Source organism: Microcaecilia unicolor, chromosome 1 (assembly GCF_901765095.1).
Source record: "Microcaecilia unicolor chromosome 1, aMicUni1.1, whole genome shotgun sequence".
NCBI lineage: Eukaryota > Metazoa > Chordata > Amphibia > Gymnophiona > Siphonopidae > Microcaecilia > Microcaecilia unicolor.
In genome coordinates, this window is record NC_044031.1 from 615910138 (window position 1) to 615926869 (window position 16732).

Consider the following 16732-nt stretch of genomic DNA (forward strand, 5'->3'; position numbering starts at 1 on the left):
TGACCCTAAGCCACTGATGCCAGCACCCCACACATGCTTAGCTGTCGATGGCTCAAAGATGCTGTTGCCAGAGCTTGGTAGAAGGGAGTTCTGGCCGCCTTTGGAAGAGGTCCTTAGCTGGGGATGCCTGGGAATCCTCGCCAGCTATACAGCAAGGGTTAAGACTGGTGTTGTTTATTTATTTATGGCATTTATACCCCGCTCTTTCCCGACCTACTTGGCCCAGGTCAGAAAATAAAGGAGGGCTCCCCTCCCCGATTCCCTCTCCTCCAATCTCCCACCTGCCATTACTATCACACCAACAGACCCTCACCAAATACAGAACAAGGGATCACAAATCAGAAATAAAAATATTTAGACAAAAATTGAAAGGGAACCCTAAGAAGTTAAACATAGCATTACTGCAACACTGGAGACATAAAACAGAGATGCATTTCCTTTTCTACAGAACACAATAGAAAGACGTTTGCTATGCACATTTCCAAAAGCTAATATATTCCATTTAAAACATTCAAAATAAAATGCTTTGTTTCTACCTTTGTTGTCTGGACATTTTATTTTTCCATCTTGCTGGTTCCAATTTCTCTTTTCTGCTTTCCTCTCTGTCATCTGCTAATTCTTCTTCAAGCGGCTGCAGTCCATTTGTCTTTTCTCCTCTCTCCTGTCTATTCCCTTACTATTCCTGCCTCTGACATATTGATCATTCCTTTTTAGCTCTTTTCTGCCTCTCTCTCACCCTTTTTCGTCTCCTTTTTACTTTTCAACTACCTATCAAATTTCCATCTTCTTCTTTTACCCACTAGCTCTCCCATTCCCCATCTTACTCCTCTCCATCCCTACTTTCTCCTTTATCTTTAATCTACTCCCCATTACCATATTTCTACCCTCTGTAATCACTATCTCTCATTCATTTCCTTGCCACCCCCTCCTCTCCCTCTTGGCCTCTCCCACAGGGTTCCACCATTCCCATCGTCTTCCTCCCTCCACCCTTCTAACCAGCATCTGATCGCCTCCCCACCCCACCCTGGTAGCCTTATATTTTCCTGCCCCCTTCTCTCTTCATTCCTGTCCTCTCCCCATTGGCCCATTTCCCCCCCTCACCACCTACTGTGTACCTCTCCCTTCCTCTCATCCACCCCCATGTCTATCTCTCTCTCCCTCTCCTTTGTGTTCTGAGTCCAGCATCTCTCTCCCCTTCCCATACAGCATCTCTACCTTCCTCCCCTCTACCATCATGTCCAACATTCCTCTCCCTTGTGTTCTGATCCAACATCTCTCTCTCCTTCCAATGCATCTCTCCCTTCCTCCCCTCTACCATCATGTCTAACATTTCTCCCTTCCCTCCACCCCTATGCCCACCATTTCTCCCTCCTCTCCACCTCTATGCCCACCATTTCTCACCCTCATCACCTATCCCCTCTCTATGCAGCATGTCTGCCTCCCCTCCACCTCATACACAGCCAAGACTTCTCCCTTCCTCACCCCTCCACCCCTTTGCTGCATCTCTCCCTTCTTCCCCATGCATCTCCCCCTCCCTCCCTCCCACCTACCCATCAACCAACCAACCATGCCTCATCTTTCCATCTTCCCTTCCCCCTGTGCAGCTGCTGTCCCCCGTCTTCCCTCCCCCATGCGACATCTTTTCCCCATCATCCCTCCCCCCGTGCAGATGCAGCAACTTTCACCTCATCTTCCCTCACCCTCCTTGCAGGCCCGCCCAGTAGCAGTGTTCCTGGACCTGACAGCGATTCCAGTCACAGGCTCCGTTCGCAGTCGCAGCGATTCCCACACGCTGCCTGCCAGCTGCCGCTCAACAATCTCCTTGCGCTACTAAGCGCTAACCCGGAAGTCTCTACTCTGCAGAGGAGAGGCTTCCGGGTTAGTGCTTTAATAGCGCAAGGAGATTGTTGAGCGGCAGCCTGCAGGCAGCGTGTGGGAATCGCTGCGACTGCGAGCGGAGCCTGCGACTGGAATCGCTGTCAGGAACACTGCTGCTGGGCGAGCCTGACCCCAAATTGGGTGGGCCTAGGCCCACCAGGGCCCGCCCGTGGCTACGCCCCTGCTCTGGAGTCTTTCATGAGGTACTTTGTCAAACGCCTTTTGAAAATACCGGTACACCTTTATCCACATATTTGTTCACCCCTTCAAAGAAATGTAATAGATTGGTGAAGCAAGATTTCCCTTCACTAAATCCATGTTGGCTTTGTCTCATTAATCCATGCTTTTGAATATGCTCTATAATTTTATTCTTTATAATAGTCTCTACCATTTTGCTCGGCACCAACGTCAGGCTCACCAGTCTATAATTTCCCTGATCTCCTCTGGAACCTTTTTTTAAAAATCAGCGTTACATTGGCCACCCTCCAATCTTCCGGTACCATGCTTGATTTAGGGGTATCTATACAAATATTGAAGTCTAGAAAAATAAGGCTGGCAAATTAGAATGCATGGCACTTAATAAAAATACAGATAATTAGTATCTCAGAGATCTGATGGAAAGAGGATAACAAATGGGATATTGAGATACCACAGTACAAAGTGAATCGAAGTAACAGAGTAGACTGAAGTGATGGTGTGGCACTATGTGTTAAGAATTACACTGAGTCAGGCTGGATACAAACTGTGCAGTAAACAAACTCATTCTGAAATCTCTACAGTATGGATAGAAAGTGAAACTCCATATGCAATAGGGATCAGTAGAGTATACTATTGTGCATCTGATTAGGATGATAAACGAGACTAAGAAATGGTAACAGATTAAGCAGACTACTAAAAATGGAATCATAATATTAATGGGAGATCTCTGCTCAGTGCTCGATTGTGTGGTTAGTGGCAGACTGTTGTTGCTATTTTGCAGGCTTGCCTTCTGGTTGGGATTCTCTCTGGTTCACTTTCCCTTCTCTTCCCAAGCTTGGCCAAGTCACATCATGTGACCCCCGAAGATTACCTCCTGGTTGGGATTCTCCCTCCCTTCTCTTCCTGAGCTTGACCAATTCACATCATGTGACCATCGAAACTTACCTCCCGGTTGGGGTTCTCTCTGATTCAATTTCCCTGCTCTCCCTAAGCTTGGCTGATTCACGTCACATGAACCTGAAGCTTCTCTCTCACTTCTTTCCCCGAACTTGACCAATTCACATCATGTGACTCCTGAAGCTTACCTCCTGGATGGGATTCTTTCTGGTTCACTTTCCCTTCTCTCCCCAAGACTGACCAATTCACATCACATAACCTGCAAAGCTTACTTCCCGGTTGAGATTGTCTCTGATTCATTTTCCCTGCTGTCTGCATTGGGGGGGGGGGGGGGGGGGGAGGGAAGCAAAGAAGTGAACAGGAGAGATACTAGCCCTAAAGTAAGGGGTTTGGGCAGAAAGGGAGAGAAAGGACAGAGAGATGCTGGGAATGGAGGGAGCAATGCACAAGGACACAGAGAAATGTCTAATGGACAGGAGACACTGCAAAGACAGGGAAAAAAAGCTGAAGAGACACTGAGGCATATTTTCAAAGCACTTAGCCTTCCAAAGTTCCATAGGTTTCTATGGAACTTTGGAAGGCTAAGTGCTTTGAAAATATGCCCAACTAGCACCAAAGTGAATGGAAAAATAAAATGCTCAGACAACAAAGGTAGAGCAGGTGGTATGTGAAGGAGGCAGCTGGGATATATATGAGAGAGAGAGAGAGAGAGAGAGAGAGACTGAGGGCAGGTGGGATATGTGTGTGGGAGAGTGTAAGATTGCTCCTGACACCATTACACACCAGGGAGACCCCAGTAACAGCCAATGGAGGGGCCATGGGGATGGGGGTCAGCTTTTGCACCTCCCTCTTAATTGAAACCTCAGGTCTTAACTAGGAGCTGGCACTTTCACATGCCTCAGCTTAAGTGCAAAAGCTGATGGCTACATTTTTCAATTTAATTGTCTCTTCCTATTGCAAAATGGGAAGGACATCTATTTTTAGGCCACCCAATCCACAACCCTGCCACTCCCCTCTAAATCTCTGTATCCAGAAGGTTCTACATACAATAGCAGCTTTCTAAACGTATTTGCATATGTAGGTCACATATAAATGTATTTATTTATTTATTTGTAGCATTTATGCCCCGCTCTTTCCCGCTCAGTAGCAGGTTCAGTGCAGCTTACAATGTTTGGTAACAAAGTATCACAGAGATAGCACAATTGTGTGGAGTAGGACAATAGGAAGGGATGTGGTGGGAGGGATTAAGGTATTGGTAGTATTGGAGGAGAGGAGTGGTTCGCGAATTAAGTTGGATCATTTGGATAGGCTTGTTTGAAGAGGTAAGTTTTCAGTAACTTTCGGAAAGGTAGGTGTTCAGTGGTTGTTCGGATGTATCTTGGTATGGCGTTCCAAAGTTGGCTGCCTTTAACGGAGAAGTTGGATGCGTAGTAGGTTTTGTATCTGAGACCTTTGCAGCTGGGAAGGTGAAGATTGAGATATGTTCGAGAATTGTGATGTGGCCTATATGTGGAATGGTTAGTTGGCTCTGTTAGCCTGAATTGATTATCTGTAATGGGAATTTATAACCAATAAAAAGATGATAAAAAAAGAGATATGTTCAAGAAGATTTGGACCCGTTCCTGGCTGGGAGATAGATCAAATTGGTCATGTAACTTGGGGATTCTCCGTGGAGGATCTTGTGGATCAGTGTGTGGACTTTGAAGTTTATTCGTTCTTTGATAGGGAGCCAGTAGAGTTTTTCACGGAGTGGTGTAGCGCTTTCAAATCGTGATTTACCAAAAATGAGTCTGGCTGCTGTGTTTTGGGCGGTTTGTAGTTTTTTCAGGATTTGGGCTTTGCAGCCAATGAATATGCTGTTGCAGTAATCAGCATGGGTGAGTACTGTGGATTGTACCAGATTGCGGAAAGTTTTTTGTGGGAGGAATGGTTTTGCTCTTTTCAATACCCACATCATGTTGAACATCTTTTTCGTCAAGGTTTTTGCATGAGTTTCTAAAGTTAGGTGGCTGTCTAAAGTTACTCCAAAGATCTTTAGATTATCGGATATTGTAATGTCTGGGGTGATCAGGGTGGTTGGGAGAAAAGTGGAGTGTTGTGATGAGAGGATCAAGCATTGATTTTTTTTCCTTTTTCAATTTCATCTTGAAAGCATTAGCCCAGGAGGTTAGGATGTTCATGCCAGTGATTATTTTATCCGTGATTTCTGCTAGGTTGGATTGGAAAGGGATGAATATGGTGACGTCATCTGCATAGATGAAGGGGTTTAAGCCAGATTTGGATAGAGATTTAGCCAGAGGGATCATCATAAGGTTGAAGAGGATCAGGGATAGAGGCGATCCTTGGGGGACTCCACATTTTGATGACCACGCAGACGATATTGATGAGGTTGATTTGACTTGATAAGTTCTGGTGGTGATGAAACTTTTTATCCACTTGATGATGTTACCACCAATTCCTAGTTTGTCCAGTAGTTTTGTGAGAATATTGTGGTCTACCATGTCAAATGCGCTGGATAGATCGAACTGCAGAAGAAATATTTTGTTGCCTATTGAGATTTCTTGTTTGAACTTGGATATTAGGGTGAGTAATACTGTTTCTGTGCTGTGTGTAGGTCAAAAACCCGATTGTGACTCATGCAGTATGGACAACTTTTGTATGAAATCGTTCAATTGGGAGGTCATTCTATTTTCCATCAGCTTGGTTAGAAGAGGGATGGAGGCCACAGGTCGATAGTTAGAGATATCTTTCGCTGGTTTCTTGGGGTTTTTCGGTATTGGTGTGAGTAGAATATTGCTGTGTTCGGAGGGAAAGGAGCCTTGTTGAAGTAGAAAATTTAGGTGGGTGGTAAGGTCCGTAATGAATCATGCTGGGGCATTTTTCATTAAGTAGTTGGGACATGGGTCCAGTTGGCAGTAAGACTTGGAGAGTTTGGATAGCGCTATGGAGATTTCCTTAGTGCTGAGGGGGGTGAAGTCTGTCCAGTAGCGGTCTGCCGGGATTTCTTCTAAGCTGGGGTCCGGTTCGTCAAGGAAAATATTGATGTTGGCGTCATCATGGGGAATTGTGTTGCACAGATTGATGATTTTAACGGAAGTGTTTGGCCAACTGATCGGCGGATGGACACTTTGAGGATGATGCTGTTACTGGAGTCGTGTTGAGAAGATTCTTTATAATTTTGTATTGCTTTTTTATGTCTGTTCCGGTGGCTGTGATTTGTTTTGTGTAATATGTTCTTTTGGCACGTTTAATACCATTTTTGTATTTCTTATGTGTTTGTTTCCACGCATTCAGGGTAAGATCGTCTTTTGATTTGCTCCAAGTTTTTTCTAGTTTCCTGGTTTGTTTCTTTAGTTTTTTTAGTTCCTCGGTGAACCATGGTGAGGGTTTTTTCAGTGTATGTAATGTTTTGGAGTGTAGCGGAGCGATTTCATCCAGAATAAGTTTGCACCTTTGGTCCCATTCTGCAAGGAAGTGGTTTGAGTTTGGATCTGTTGACCAATTGTCATCACAGATTTGTTGCCAGAAGGTTTCCTTATCAATTCGTCCTCTGGTGTTGATTGTTATAGGATCAGATGGTTTGAGTTGGTCTTTTTTCCGCCATTGTACGGAATAGATGCATAAATGTATAGATGTATAAATGCCATTGTACGGAATAGATGTATAAATGTCATTTATACATCTAGATGCTTCTAAAATGACCTCGTTAGTGTCATAGTTATTAAAGCTTTAGTAAATTCAACACAGCAGATTGTAATACCTGAACACATTCACCACAGCAATTATAAAAACCCACATACATCTACTGTAGAAATTATCAACCCAGCACACCCAATGCAATCATTAATGTCTGAGTACACCCACCGCTGTTGCTATTAAATACCTGAGCACACTCAAACATCGAAGTCATTAACACCCAAATCAATCCACCACTTCAGTTTTTAAGTATCCAAGTTCACTTACCTACGGAGGGGGTTGACAATCTCATTTCGCAGGATCATCTGGATATGATCATCAGGGGGCTGGGAGGGTTTGAAGAGCATGGAGTCCAGCACGGAGGTGCAAGAGAATAGGCTGTAGAAGAAATTCAACCCCACACATCCTTAAACTGAAGGGCTATATACAGAGTACATTAAGATGTGGGCCTCACAAAGCATTCAATCAAAAAAGACATTGGAAGGCAAATACATGAAAATGCAATCTGTCCAAACTCTGCCCAATAAAGATATAAGAAAAAGGATATCACCTCTTCAAAGCTAAATTTAAACAAAGGGGCCTCAAAGGGGGAAGAAACTCTGAAACAATTTTACAATTCCTTCAATACATACCATCCTACAATCAGATTCAAAATTGACTACTCCCCAGAAAAAGTCAATGTTTTGGACACCACAGTCTCAACTAGCGATGGATAAATACAAACCTCCATATACAAGAAACCCACAGACAAATGCAGCTACCTCCACAACTCCAGCTTCCACCCTTCGCATACAAAAAGATCCATTATTTACATCCAAGCCACAAGATACCACCGTATCTGTTCTGACCCAGGGGACAGAGACAGACACCTTGAAACCCTTACTGCATCCTTCGAACAGAAAGGCTACAACCCCAAAATAATCTCCAAGAATATTGCCTCCTCCCTCAAAACACCCAGGGAAAATCTGCTACAGTACAAAGAAAAAAAAAGCCACACACAGAATCCCCCCTTGTTTCATGACCTGCTTCAGGAGGAGGAACTTACTCTACTTAATTTTCCCAAAATGGCAACCGGTATTAAAAGATGTTTCCAGATCATCCTCCAATCAGGAGAAACCAGATAAAATTGACCAATCATGTGAAATTTAGAAAAAAGCATCCCATTCTATAGGGCCATTAAGACCCTCTGGAGCTACATTCTGTAAACGGTGAATCCACTGCTGCTTGTGCTGTCACAGCAACCTAGAAATATTTCCATCATGATGATTTTCCTTAATATGATCTATTAACATACATTTAACTTCAGCAAAAACGTGTCCTCTCTCATCACAATGCTGTACCATAGCAGGTCATGAAACAAGGGAGCCCTTGTTTGGGTTTAGGATTTATTATGTGGCTGCTCTTCGTTGGACATGGTGGTTGGAAGAAAACTTAGACTATATGAAAGATGAAGTAAAAAGGATACTACAAAGCATATAGCCATTTTTGTATTTGCAGATAAGGTGAGATAGCTTTTTTCAGCAGTGGTGTTTTCTCTCCTTGTTTGCTGGAGAGTTGTTTTCCACTCCTGTTTTTGCATTTCACCTTGTTGGGCTGATAAGAGAAGCCCTTTTGGGAGCTGTGAATGTTCTTTCAAGTTAACACTTGAACTCAGCCCTGGGCAGTTGAGGCCCCTTTGTTTAAATTTATCTTTGAAGAAGTGATATCCTTTTTCTTATATCTTTACTGGGCAGAGAGTTTGGCCAGATTGCCTCACAAAGCATTAAAACACAACTGCAAGGAGGGTGGGCTCTGCACAGCATTAACAAGAACTGTGTGTGTGTTTGGGGTGGGGGGGTGAGCCTCACACAGGATCTGACATGAAATCCAGTTGTCTTAAATGAGCAGGAATATGTCTGGACTCCAGGAGCTTGAGTAGTGAGTATAACATGGTGCTCTGCTGATAGGCAGATGGTTTGTAAAAATGTTTGTGGATCCCTGTGATTATTAACAATGTTTCCCCAGCTTGAGCACTTTATGTTCTATGTTATGTTATGTTATTATTGTCAGCACCCAATCCACCTGGCTCAGATTTTTCTTGTGTTTTTTTCAGACCCCTGGATTTGCTAAGGGCTGGTGCTGGGAGGAAGGCTGGTCTGCAAGAGGACTAAAAGGCTGCATGACCTATACCTGAAGAGTGCGGCATCAATGTAGCAGGAATTGCAGTGCCCTTGGATGCCCTTCATCCTGCCATGCAAAACATTTTCTGCTAGTCCATTCCTGAGTGGAGGTGAATTTTCCAGCACTTCAGAATGCTCCAGGCCACCTAAAACACCAAGAAGACATCAGTGTCTCACAAGAGATTAGACAGACACAAGACCTGAAAAGATATACAATGGTGATATGAGCAAACATCCATAAAAATCACAAACTCTATCCACAGTCTATAATACTTGTTTCGCCCTGAGGCTGTATCAGGGTATATAATTTACTGAAATAAAAAGTAAAAATACATTAAAATAAAAATAGATTTGAAGTTGCAGGTGTAATCACAGACATGTGGGTTTTATTAGCTGATGTTTATAAATATAGGACAACTGGAGTGTCTATTCTCTGTTATACAGTAAAGTCTCGATTATCCAACCTAAAAGGGACCAACCCGTTGTCAGATAAATGAAAAATGTCAGATAATATGGAAAACAATGGTAACCCCTCAAACAATGCAGAAACAAATGCACCAAAAGCATTTGCTCACAGTGGTGATAAAAGTAGGTGTAATGAAACAGTGGGTTTCTGAGCCAGAAAACTGTATTATTTCATGACGTATATTTCTCCTAATTGGCCTGCAGATGGTGCTTGTTTTGAGTTTTAAAGCTGTTGCAGAAAGACTCTCTTCCAGTTTCAGCTTATGGAAAGGCAACCTGTAGTACCATAGGGCAGCTACTTTCAAAATTGATGCCCTGGGCTCTGACTGGCCCTGGATTTCAAACCAAGTCTGAAGGTACTGGATTTTCCTGTCTCTGCCAGGGAGCGGAGAGAGAACGATCTCTTTAATGCGGCCCTGTGAGCTGCTGGGTCTTCAAGTCACAGACATGCAGTCATGAGAGTCTGTACATCGCTATACTCTGGACAGATATCCTAAAGGCCATATCAAAAGTATTGTAGGCACCTCTGGCCAAGAACTTACGACATGCCTTCTGCTGTTTGACCAGCTGGCAAACAGATTCAGCCTGCTCCAGTGGGAGAGAGAGTGCCAAATCAGACATACTGCACACCAAGGACCGCAAGTACAGGCTCATGTAGAGCTGGTATGATTGGATATGGGAGATGAGCATGGAGGCCTGATACATCTTCTGCCCAAAAGAATCCAGGGTTCTAGCTTCCCTGCCAGGGGGCACTGAAGCATAATCCCTAGAATTCCTGGCCCTAATTATGATGAGACAACTGGGGCCTATCAAACCCAGAGGAAGACTGAATCCGGTACATGTATCAATCTTCTTGGGGTGGACAGGGCCGACAGAGGGTACTCCCAGTTCTTCACTTGAACATCCCGTAAGATCTAATGAAGCAGGACCATCACAGCCTCTCAAGGAGGAAAATTGTAGTCCAGGACCTCGAACATCTTAGCCCTGGGCTCGTTCTCCAAATCCAAGGGATACGAGTATAATGGCTTTAATGTCACTCACTATTTATTTATTTATTTATTTTTCACATTATTATTTCACTAACACAAGCATACTAAAAAGAAAAAAAGGAAGTAATAGAACGGATAGCCATTCTACCCGCTGGTATACCCAGCCCACCCTCTGTATTGATATCGTCTATATGGCTAAGCCAAGCAACTAGTGTAGAGAGTATGTTTATAGCTCTACCAGCAGGAAGGTAGGGAAGGCTGGTGCAATGATGGGGATTACCAGTGGTGATGAAAGCATTCTTATGGCTTAAATTCATGCACCTTATTCTGAGCACCATTGAACACTAGTACACACTACGTTAAATGTCCAAGAGTTAATGAGCTGACAGTATACATTCGGTTTCTAAAGTTTTCTTTATAATAATCATGTAAGAGAAACCTATCGATTCTTCCCCCAGTTTTGTTTGCATTAAATTTTAACTGCCAGACCCTCAACCATACTTCTTCTTTTTTTTTTTAATCTTTTATTTATCGTTTTAAACATTTTACAAGCTTTTATACTTGAGCAAGAAAGACAGATTAATTGACTTACAAAGAAAATTTCTTACAAGAAATCAAAAGAAAAAACATCTTATCTTAGACCACCATAACGGGGGGAGTATGCCGATAACTCAGGAGAAGAGATTACAAAAAATAGCAAATAATAAAGTAAGGCTTAACGGATATTACCACTGTAAATCTTCATTACTTTCCCTAGATTTAATACAGATTGGCTTCAAACAGCTTTCATAATATTTTTTTGTGCAATAAATTGTTTTAAGTGATCCGGTACAAAGAAAACATATTTTACATCCATATATTTTATAATGCATTTACATGGATAGTTTAAATTAAAAGAGGCCCCCAATGTCAAAACAGCAGGTCGTAGCAACAAAAATTCCTTTCTTTTTTTTTGTGTAACTTTAGTGACGTCTGGGAAAACCCAGACTTTTCCCCCATAAAAAGGGTTTTGCAAATTTCTTAGAGCCAGTTTTCTCACCAGCTCCAAGTCCTGTTGAAACACAAATGATACCAAAAGGGTTTGCCTGTCAGTTATAGAGGTCAAAGAGGTTTCCAAGAGTTCTGAAACATTTAAGTCACTTTGTGGAATCTGTGGCTCATCGTTTGTTCTTTTTGATGGTAAATAATAAATTTTATTCAGAGGTGGAATATTATCAGAGGCAAACTTTAAGTTTTCCACCAAATATCTTTTAAAAATATCCATAGGTGAATACACTAATATCCTAGGAAAATTTAACAATCGAAGATTCAATCTTCGGTTGAAGTTTTCAAAGTATTCAAGCCTGTTGTGAATTAGTGTATTGTCCTGTATCAGCTTAACAGTTGTTTCTTTCATTTTGGTGGAATCAATATTCAAAAGATTTATTTGCTCATTGACCTCAGTTTTCATTATAGTAAATGCAGTATTTAAATTCTGTACCTTTTCAGTCAGAAAGTCAATCTTGATGGTTGAAGTCCTCATCGTATTATCCAAACGCTGGAGTACCTCCCATATCGTCTCCAGCGTTACCTTTGCATTCGAGGCCTTAGATGTTGTTGGTCTCTCCTGTAGAGCAATTATGCCCTCTGGCTCCGATGGTAGGGAAGCCCCGGCAAACAAACCGACTTTCTGGCCCAACGGTGGAGCGCTTACTCCGACTTCCGGTGTCGGCGATCCTCCCTTGAAGTCGAGCGTCGCTGGTTGCAAAGGTGGGCAAAGAGTTGGAGGAGACAACGACGTGTCTATACCCAAGATTTCGGCATCTCCTACCGCCGTAATATCAGCAGGACCTCCAATCTGCTGAACAGTGGAGTGTCGCATAAGGAACTGGTCAAGCTTCTGCTGGGCGGGCGTTGATGTTAGCGCCGACTGGGCCGCCGGTCTAACGGTCCCCTTTCTCTTGGTGTACGGCATCGTACAGGTATAAAGAAGGAAAAAAATCTTTAAAAGGAAAAACCCCAAGAGTAATTTCAATCTCCAGCAGCGTTGAGCTAGTCACCGATGCAGACAGATGGTACCGCCGCCATCCTGCTCCGCCCCACGTCGGTCACATGCCTGATTTTCCCCCAGTATTGTTTGCATTAAATTTTAACTGCCAGACCCTCAACCATACTTCTAATGTTCGGAGATCCCTTCTCATCGTTTCTACTCCCTCCAGGATATCCACTCTATTGGCTATTTTCGTGTCACCCGCAAAAAGGCACACCTTTCCTTCCAACCCTTCAGCAATATCTCCCACAAACATATTAAACAGAATAGGCCCCAGCACCGACCCCTGAAGAACTCCACTGCTCACCTTCCTTTCCTCCGAGTGGATTCCATTTACCACCACCCACTAACACCTGTCGGTCAACCAGTTTCTTATCCAGTTCATCACTTTCAGTCCTAAGTTCAACCCTTTCAGCTTATGACGAAACTGGTGAAGGAGAGGGGCTCAGGTGATTTCCTCCTCATAAGGTGGGGAGGGGTCTGAGGGTATGCCATAATATCCCTTCTCTAAGAGGCAGCCTAGCTCTTCCTCAGACTCCCGTGACTGGTCTTTATCAGATTTAGCAAAATAGTCTTCATGCAATGTCTGGGTCTGTACCTGCCTCAGCCAGCTGGATGGATATTCAGGACTCAGGGCCAGGCGCCAAGGTGTATGCTGACTTCTAGATAGGAAGCTTTCTCACCTGATATCGAGAGTTGCAATGCACAGGGAAGTACCAAAGCCGATGCCCCTTAAGGCAAGGGGGTTGGGGACCACTCCACAGGTGAAGCATGGGCCTCAAGGTCAGAGTGGCTGAGTGCTGTGGCTGGTGCAAACACCCTCAATGCCTGAGCACTTTGAAACCAAGATAAACGTGCTAGCACTTCTCTCAGCATGGCCCAGAATTGGTCATCAAGGATAGGCACTGGTAAAATTGGGGCTAGTTTTGGTGTGAAGACAGTCTGCTGAGTCGCCAGTGCCAAATCAGACACTGGATTCTGGCTGTGTTGGGGCTGAGGCGATGGCGCCACGATAACAGAGGGGGTTCGGTTCTCCCAGCACTGACGCTTCTTGAGTGCCATCAACGCCGATGCCCCAGAGCTCCCGGCACTGTGCGTCAACAAGGACCAATATTGATGCTTCTTGCCTTTGCTCAGCGCTCGACATCGGGGTCCCTCGGTGCCAAAGAGGACACCATCGAATCCACACGTCCTTGGTTGGGTCCCATGCAGATCGGTCCCAGGGTCTGCTACCAGTGCTCAACACTGAGGGAGATGGAGACCTCCTTGATGATGATGCACTCCCAGTGTCAGACGCAGCCCTGGCAACCATTGAGGTCGGTACTTCCAATATCAGTGTTGATGGACCAGACATCGAGGAGCCAAGAAGTTCCTTCTGGCGGGCCTGATGCACTTTCTGTATTCTTTTCTGCATTTTTAAATAAAGAGCACAGTTGGATCACGGTCAGGCCCAAGTAATCCTGCCCACTTTTCTGAGCAGTCTTGATGGATCATGGTGGTCTTTATCTGCCATTATTTACTATGTTACTATGGAGGAGAATAATTGCATGTCTAAGAGAATATCTATAGGCTGTCCCACTACACATTGAATGCTCCTAGGCTCTTACACATCCCTCAGGTTGCAAAGGAAAACTACCATCACATTTGAGAACTTACTGCAGCTGGGCAGACCCAGTTCAGGGCGAAGGGTAGAAGCTTCAGACTGGAAGCGTACATCAGGCTGGCAGCACTGCAGTTTCACAAAAATGCCCCTTTGTGGGGGACAGGAGAAATATTGTTTCCCAAAGAGGCTGCCATCAGTCACCCCCTTATCTTCATCCTTCCAAAAAGAGAGCAAGAGAGACAACAGCTTCATTATCTGAAGAAAGCTAAATGGCTCCTCCCTCCCATGGAAATCATCTTTACTGGATCCTTCTGTAACACTCGCAGCCCATCACCCAAGACCCCTTCCCTCATATCTAAGACCTGTCATCTGCAGCCCTTCATCTAACCTTTCATTCCCAAGAGCTTTTTCCCCCAATGTCACAACACAAAACTCAAGAGCTCCTTCTTACCTTGAAAGCCCTTCCCTCAGCTCCGTGAGCCATTACACAACGCTCAGCCCTCCAATCCGTGTCTCGAGAATTCATCCTGCACACAAGAGCTTTTTCCCCAACTCCAAGAGCCATCACCCAAGAAACTTCTCCCAGTTCCACATCTGTCACATGACAACTCATTCCTAGCTCCATGATTCATGACCCAAGAACCCATCTCCCAACGCCACAATCTGTCACCCAAGAACTAATCCCTCAATCCCACAGCCTGTCACCTAAGAGTATGCCCCCCAACTCCATGATCCTTTATTCGAGAACCCATCCCTTGATCCCCCAGCCTTCATGTGGCACTAATCTTGCGACCTATCACCCAAGAGCTGAACAGAGTAGGCACAGGTGGAAAAATCTGAGGCTTTTGTATATCCTTTTAAATGGTTTCTTCTTATGCTGCTGATTATTTGTATATTATTCCTGCAGTTTGTCTGCTTCTTTCTTGGCTTTGAATGGCCTTAAGAGTAGGAAAGTAGATGGGTTATATAATCTAAAATTATAAAACCGCTTTCCTGGTCATAGATCAAATTAAATAAACTCTGCAGCCCACACAGAATTTGCAGGAAATTGCATCCTTGGCCAAAATGTGGGCTATTTCCAAACCAGGCAAATTCACTTGCAGGCACCAATCAACAGAGCTGGTGGTGGTAGGAGCCTTTGATGCACAGGATATGTCCCTCTTTTTGGTTAGTCCCTACTCACCAACTCCACTCCAGCCATAAGAGAATTACTAGTAGGCAGGGTCCCGATCCAGCGAATGATCCCCGAGACAGGGCTTCCTTTATTCAAGAAGATCTGCACCATGGAGTTCACACCCAAAGCGCTTGGCCTAGCGCTGCTCACATCCTGATCTCTGGCATCTTTCTCGTCATATATGGCAAAACTTTGCTCCAGGCTGCAGTCTGACTCCAACACTACAGAATAGAAAGAAAGGACAATAATGAGCAGCACAGGACTGGGCGAGCAGAAAAATCGCACAGGGATTAAGTCAGGTGATTACTGTTTTAAGTCTAGGAAGCAGGAAGATCTATGTACAGAAGGCAGGAAAATCACCAGTATATCAAATATACTTCGTTTTTTTTATTATGCTTTTCAAATAATATAACAAAAGAAAACTTTGTTATAGCAAAATTATGAAGTTCAAACAGAATAAGCATAAAACAAAGAACACATCAGGAAAACAATCCACTTTTTGAACAATAAAGTCCAAGCCCACAAAGAAGGGGGAGGAAACAATAGCAAAGTGGCAGATGTTAACTAAATAATAATATAATAAACTTTTTAAAATAAAGAAAAGCGACTAAGTAGATACTTTACAAGTCAATACCATCAAATAATTCTAGTGACACAAAGATTCTATCACCCAGAAGGCTATGGTGAAAAAACAACTTTCTTTGAATCCAAAAATACTTTCAATTGTTTAGGATCCAAGAAAATATAAGTCTGTTCATTAAACTTTAACATACATTTAGAATGAAAATGTAGAAAAAAACTGGCCACTAAGTGCCAGTGTTTCCTGCCGCATAGTAAGGAAATGTTTTCTTTTTTCCTGTGTCTCCCTAGAGACATCTGGAAACATCCAAATTCTTTGGCCCAAAAACTCAACCTGTTTCTTATGGCAAAAACCAATGTAAGTACTGAGTCTTTATCAGACTCAAATACAAATGTAATAAGGAGAGCAGCTCTTTCTTTAAAATCATCTAGAGAAGTCTCCAAAAAAGTTGTTAAGTTTAAACTATCTGGGGAGAAAGTTTCTATTTCTCCTTGGGCTCCATGTTCACCTTTTATATGGCAAATAAAAGATTTATGAAATGGTGGTATAGCCTCTTCCATGAGCTCAAACTTCTCCGAAAGATACTTCTTAAAAAGTCCTTTAGCTGATAAAGGGACCATTGGAAAATTTACCACTCTCAAATTCAAAGTCTGCATCTTATTCTCCACTACCTCCAGACTATTTCGCTGTGCCACCAGATCTCCAACAAAAGTGGCTCTTATGGTCTCGGTTTGTTTGATCCTGTCTTCCATTCCAGGCATCCACCACTCGCTCCGTGAAAAAGTATTTCCTGATATTACTCCTGTCTACCACCCTACAGCCTCAATTCATGTCCTCTAGTTGTACTGCTTCCCTGTCTCTGAAAAAGAATTGTTTGTATACTAATTGTTTGTATACTAATACTTTTCAAATATTTAAATGTCTGTATTATAGCTCCCCCTCTTCCTCCTTTTCTCTAGAGCAGGGGTTCTCAACCCAGTCCTCGGGGCCACACTCAGCCAGTTGGATTTTCAGGATATCCACAATAAATATGCATGAGACACCAAAGAGGCAGTGCATGTAAA

At 43.5% G+C, this 16732-nt stretch overlaps 1 protein-coding gene across 4 annotated transcripts in view; it reads right to left on the reverse strand.

Annotated features, from left to right (window-relative positions):
• The window catches only part of LOC115480891 (ubiquitin carboxyl-terminal hydrolase CYLD-like), a 103220-nt gene that overhangs the window by 46029 nt on the left and 40459 nt on the right, over nt 1-16732 (reverse strand). For all 4 annotated transcript variants that reach the window (XM_030219874.1, XM_030219866.1, XM_030219884.1 and 1 more), the window contains exons 5-8: nt 15098-15309; nt 13968-14130; nt 8839-8974; nt 6937-7047 (exon numbers count right to left, since the gene is read on the reverse strand). In XM_030219874.1, coding sequence (XP_030075734.1) covers nt 6937-7047; nt 8839-8974; nt 13968-14130; nt 15098-15309 — 622 coding nt within the window. The remainder of the gene's footprint in view (nt 1-6936; nt 7048-8838; nt 8975-13967; nt 14131-15097; nt 15310-16732) is intronic.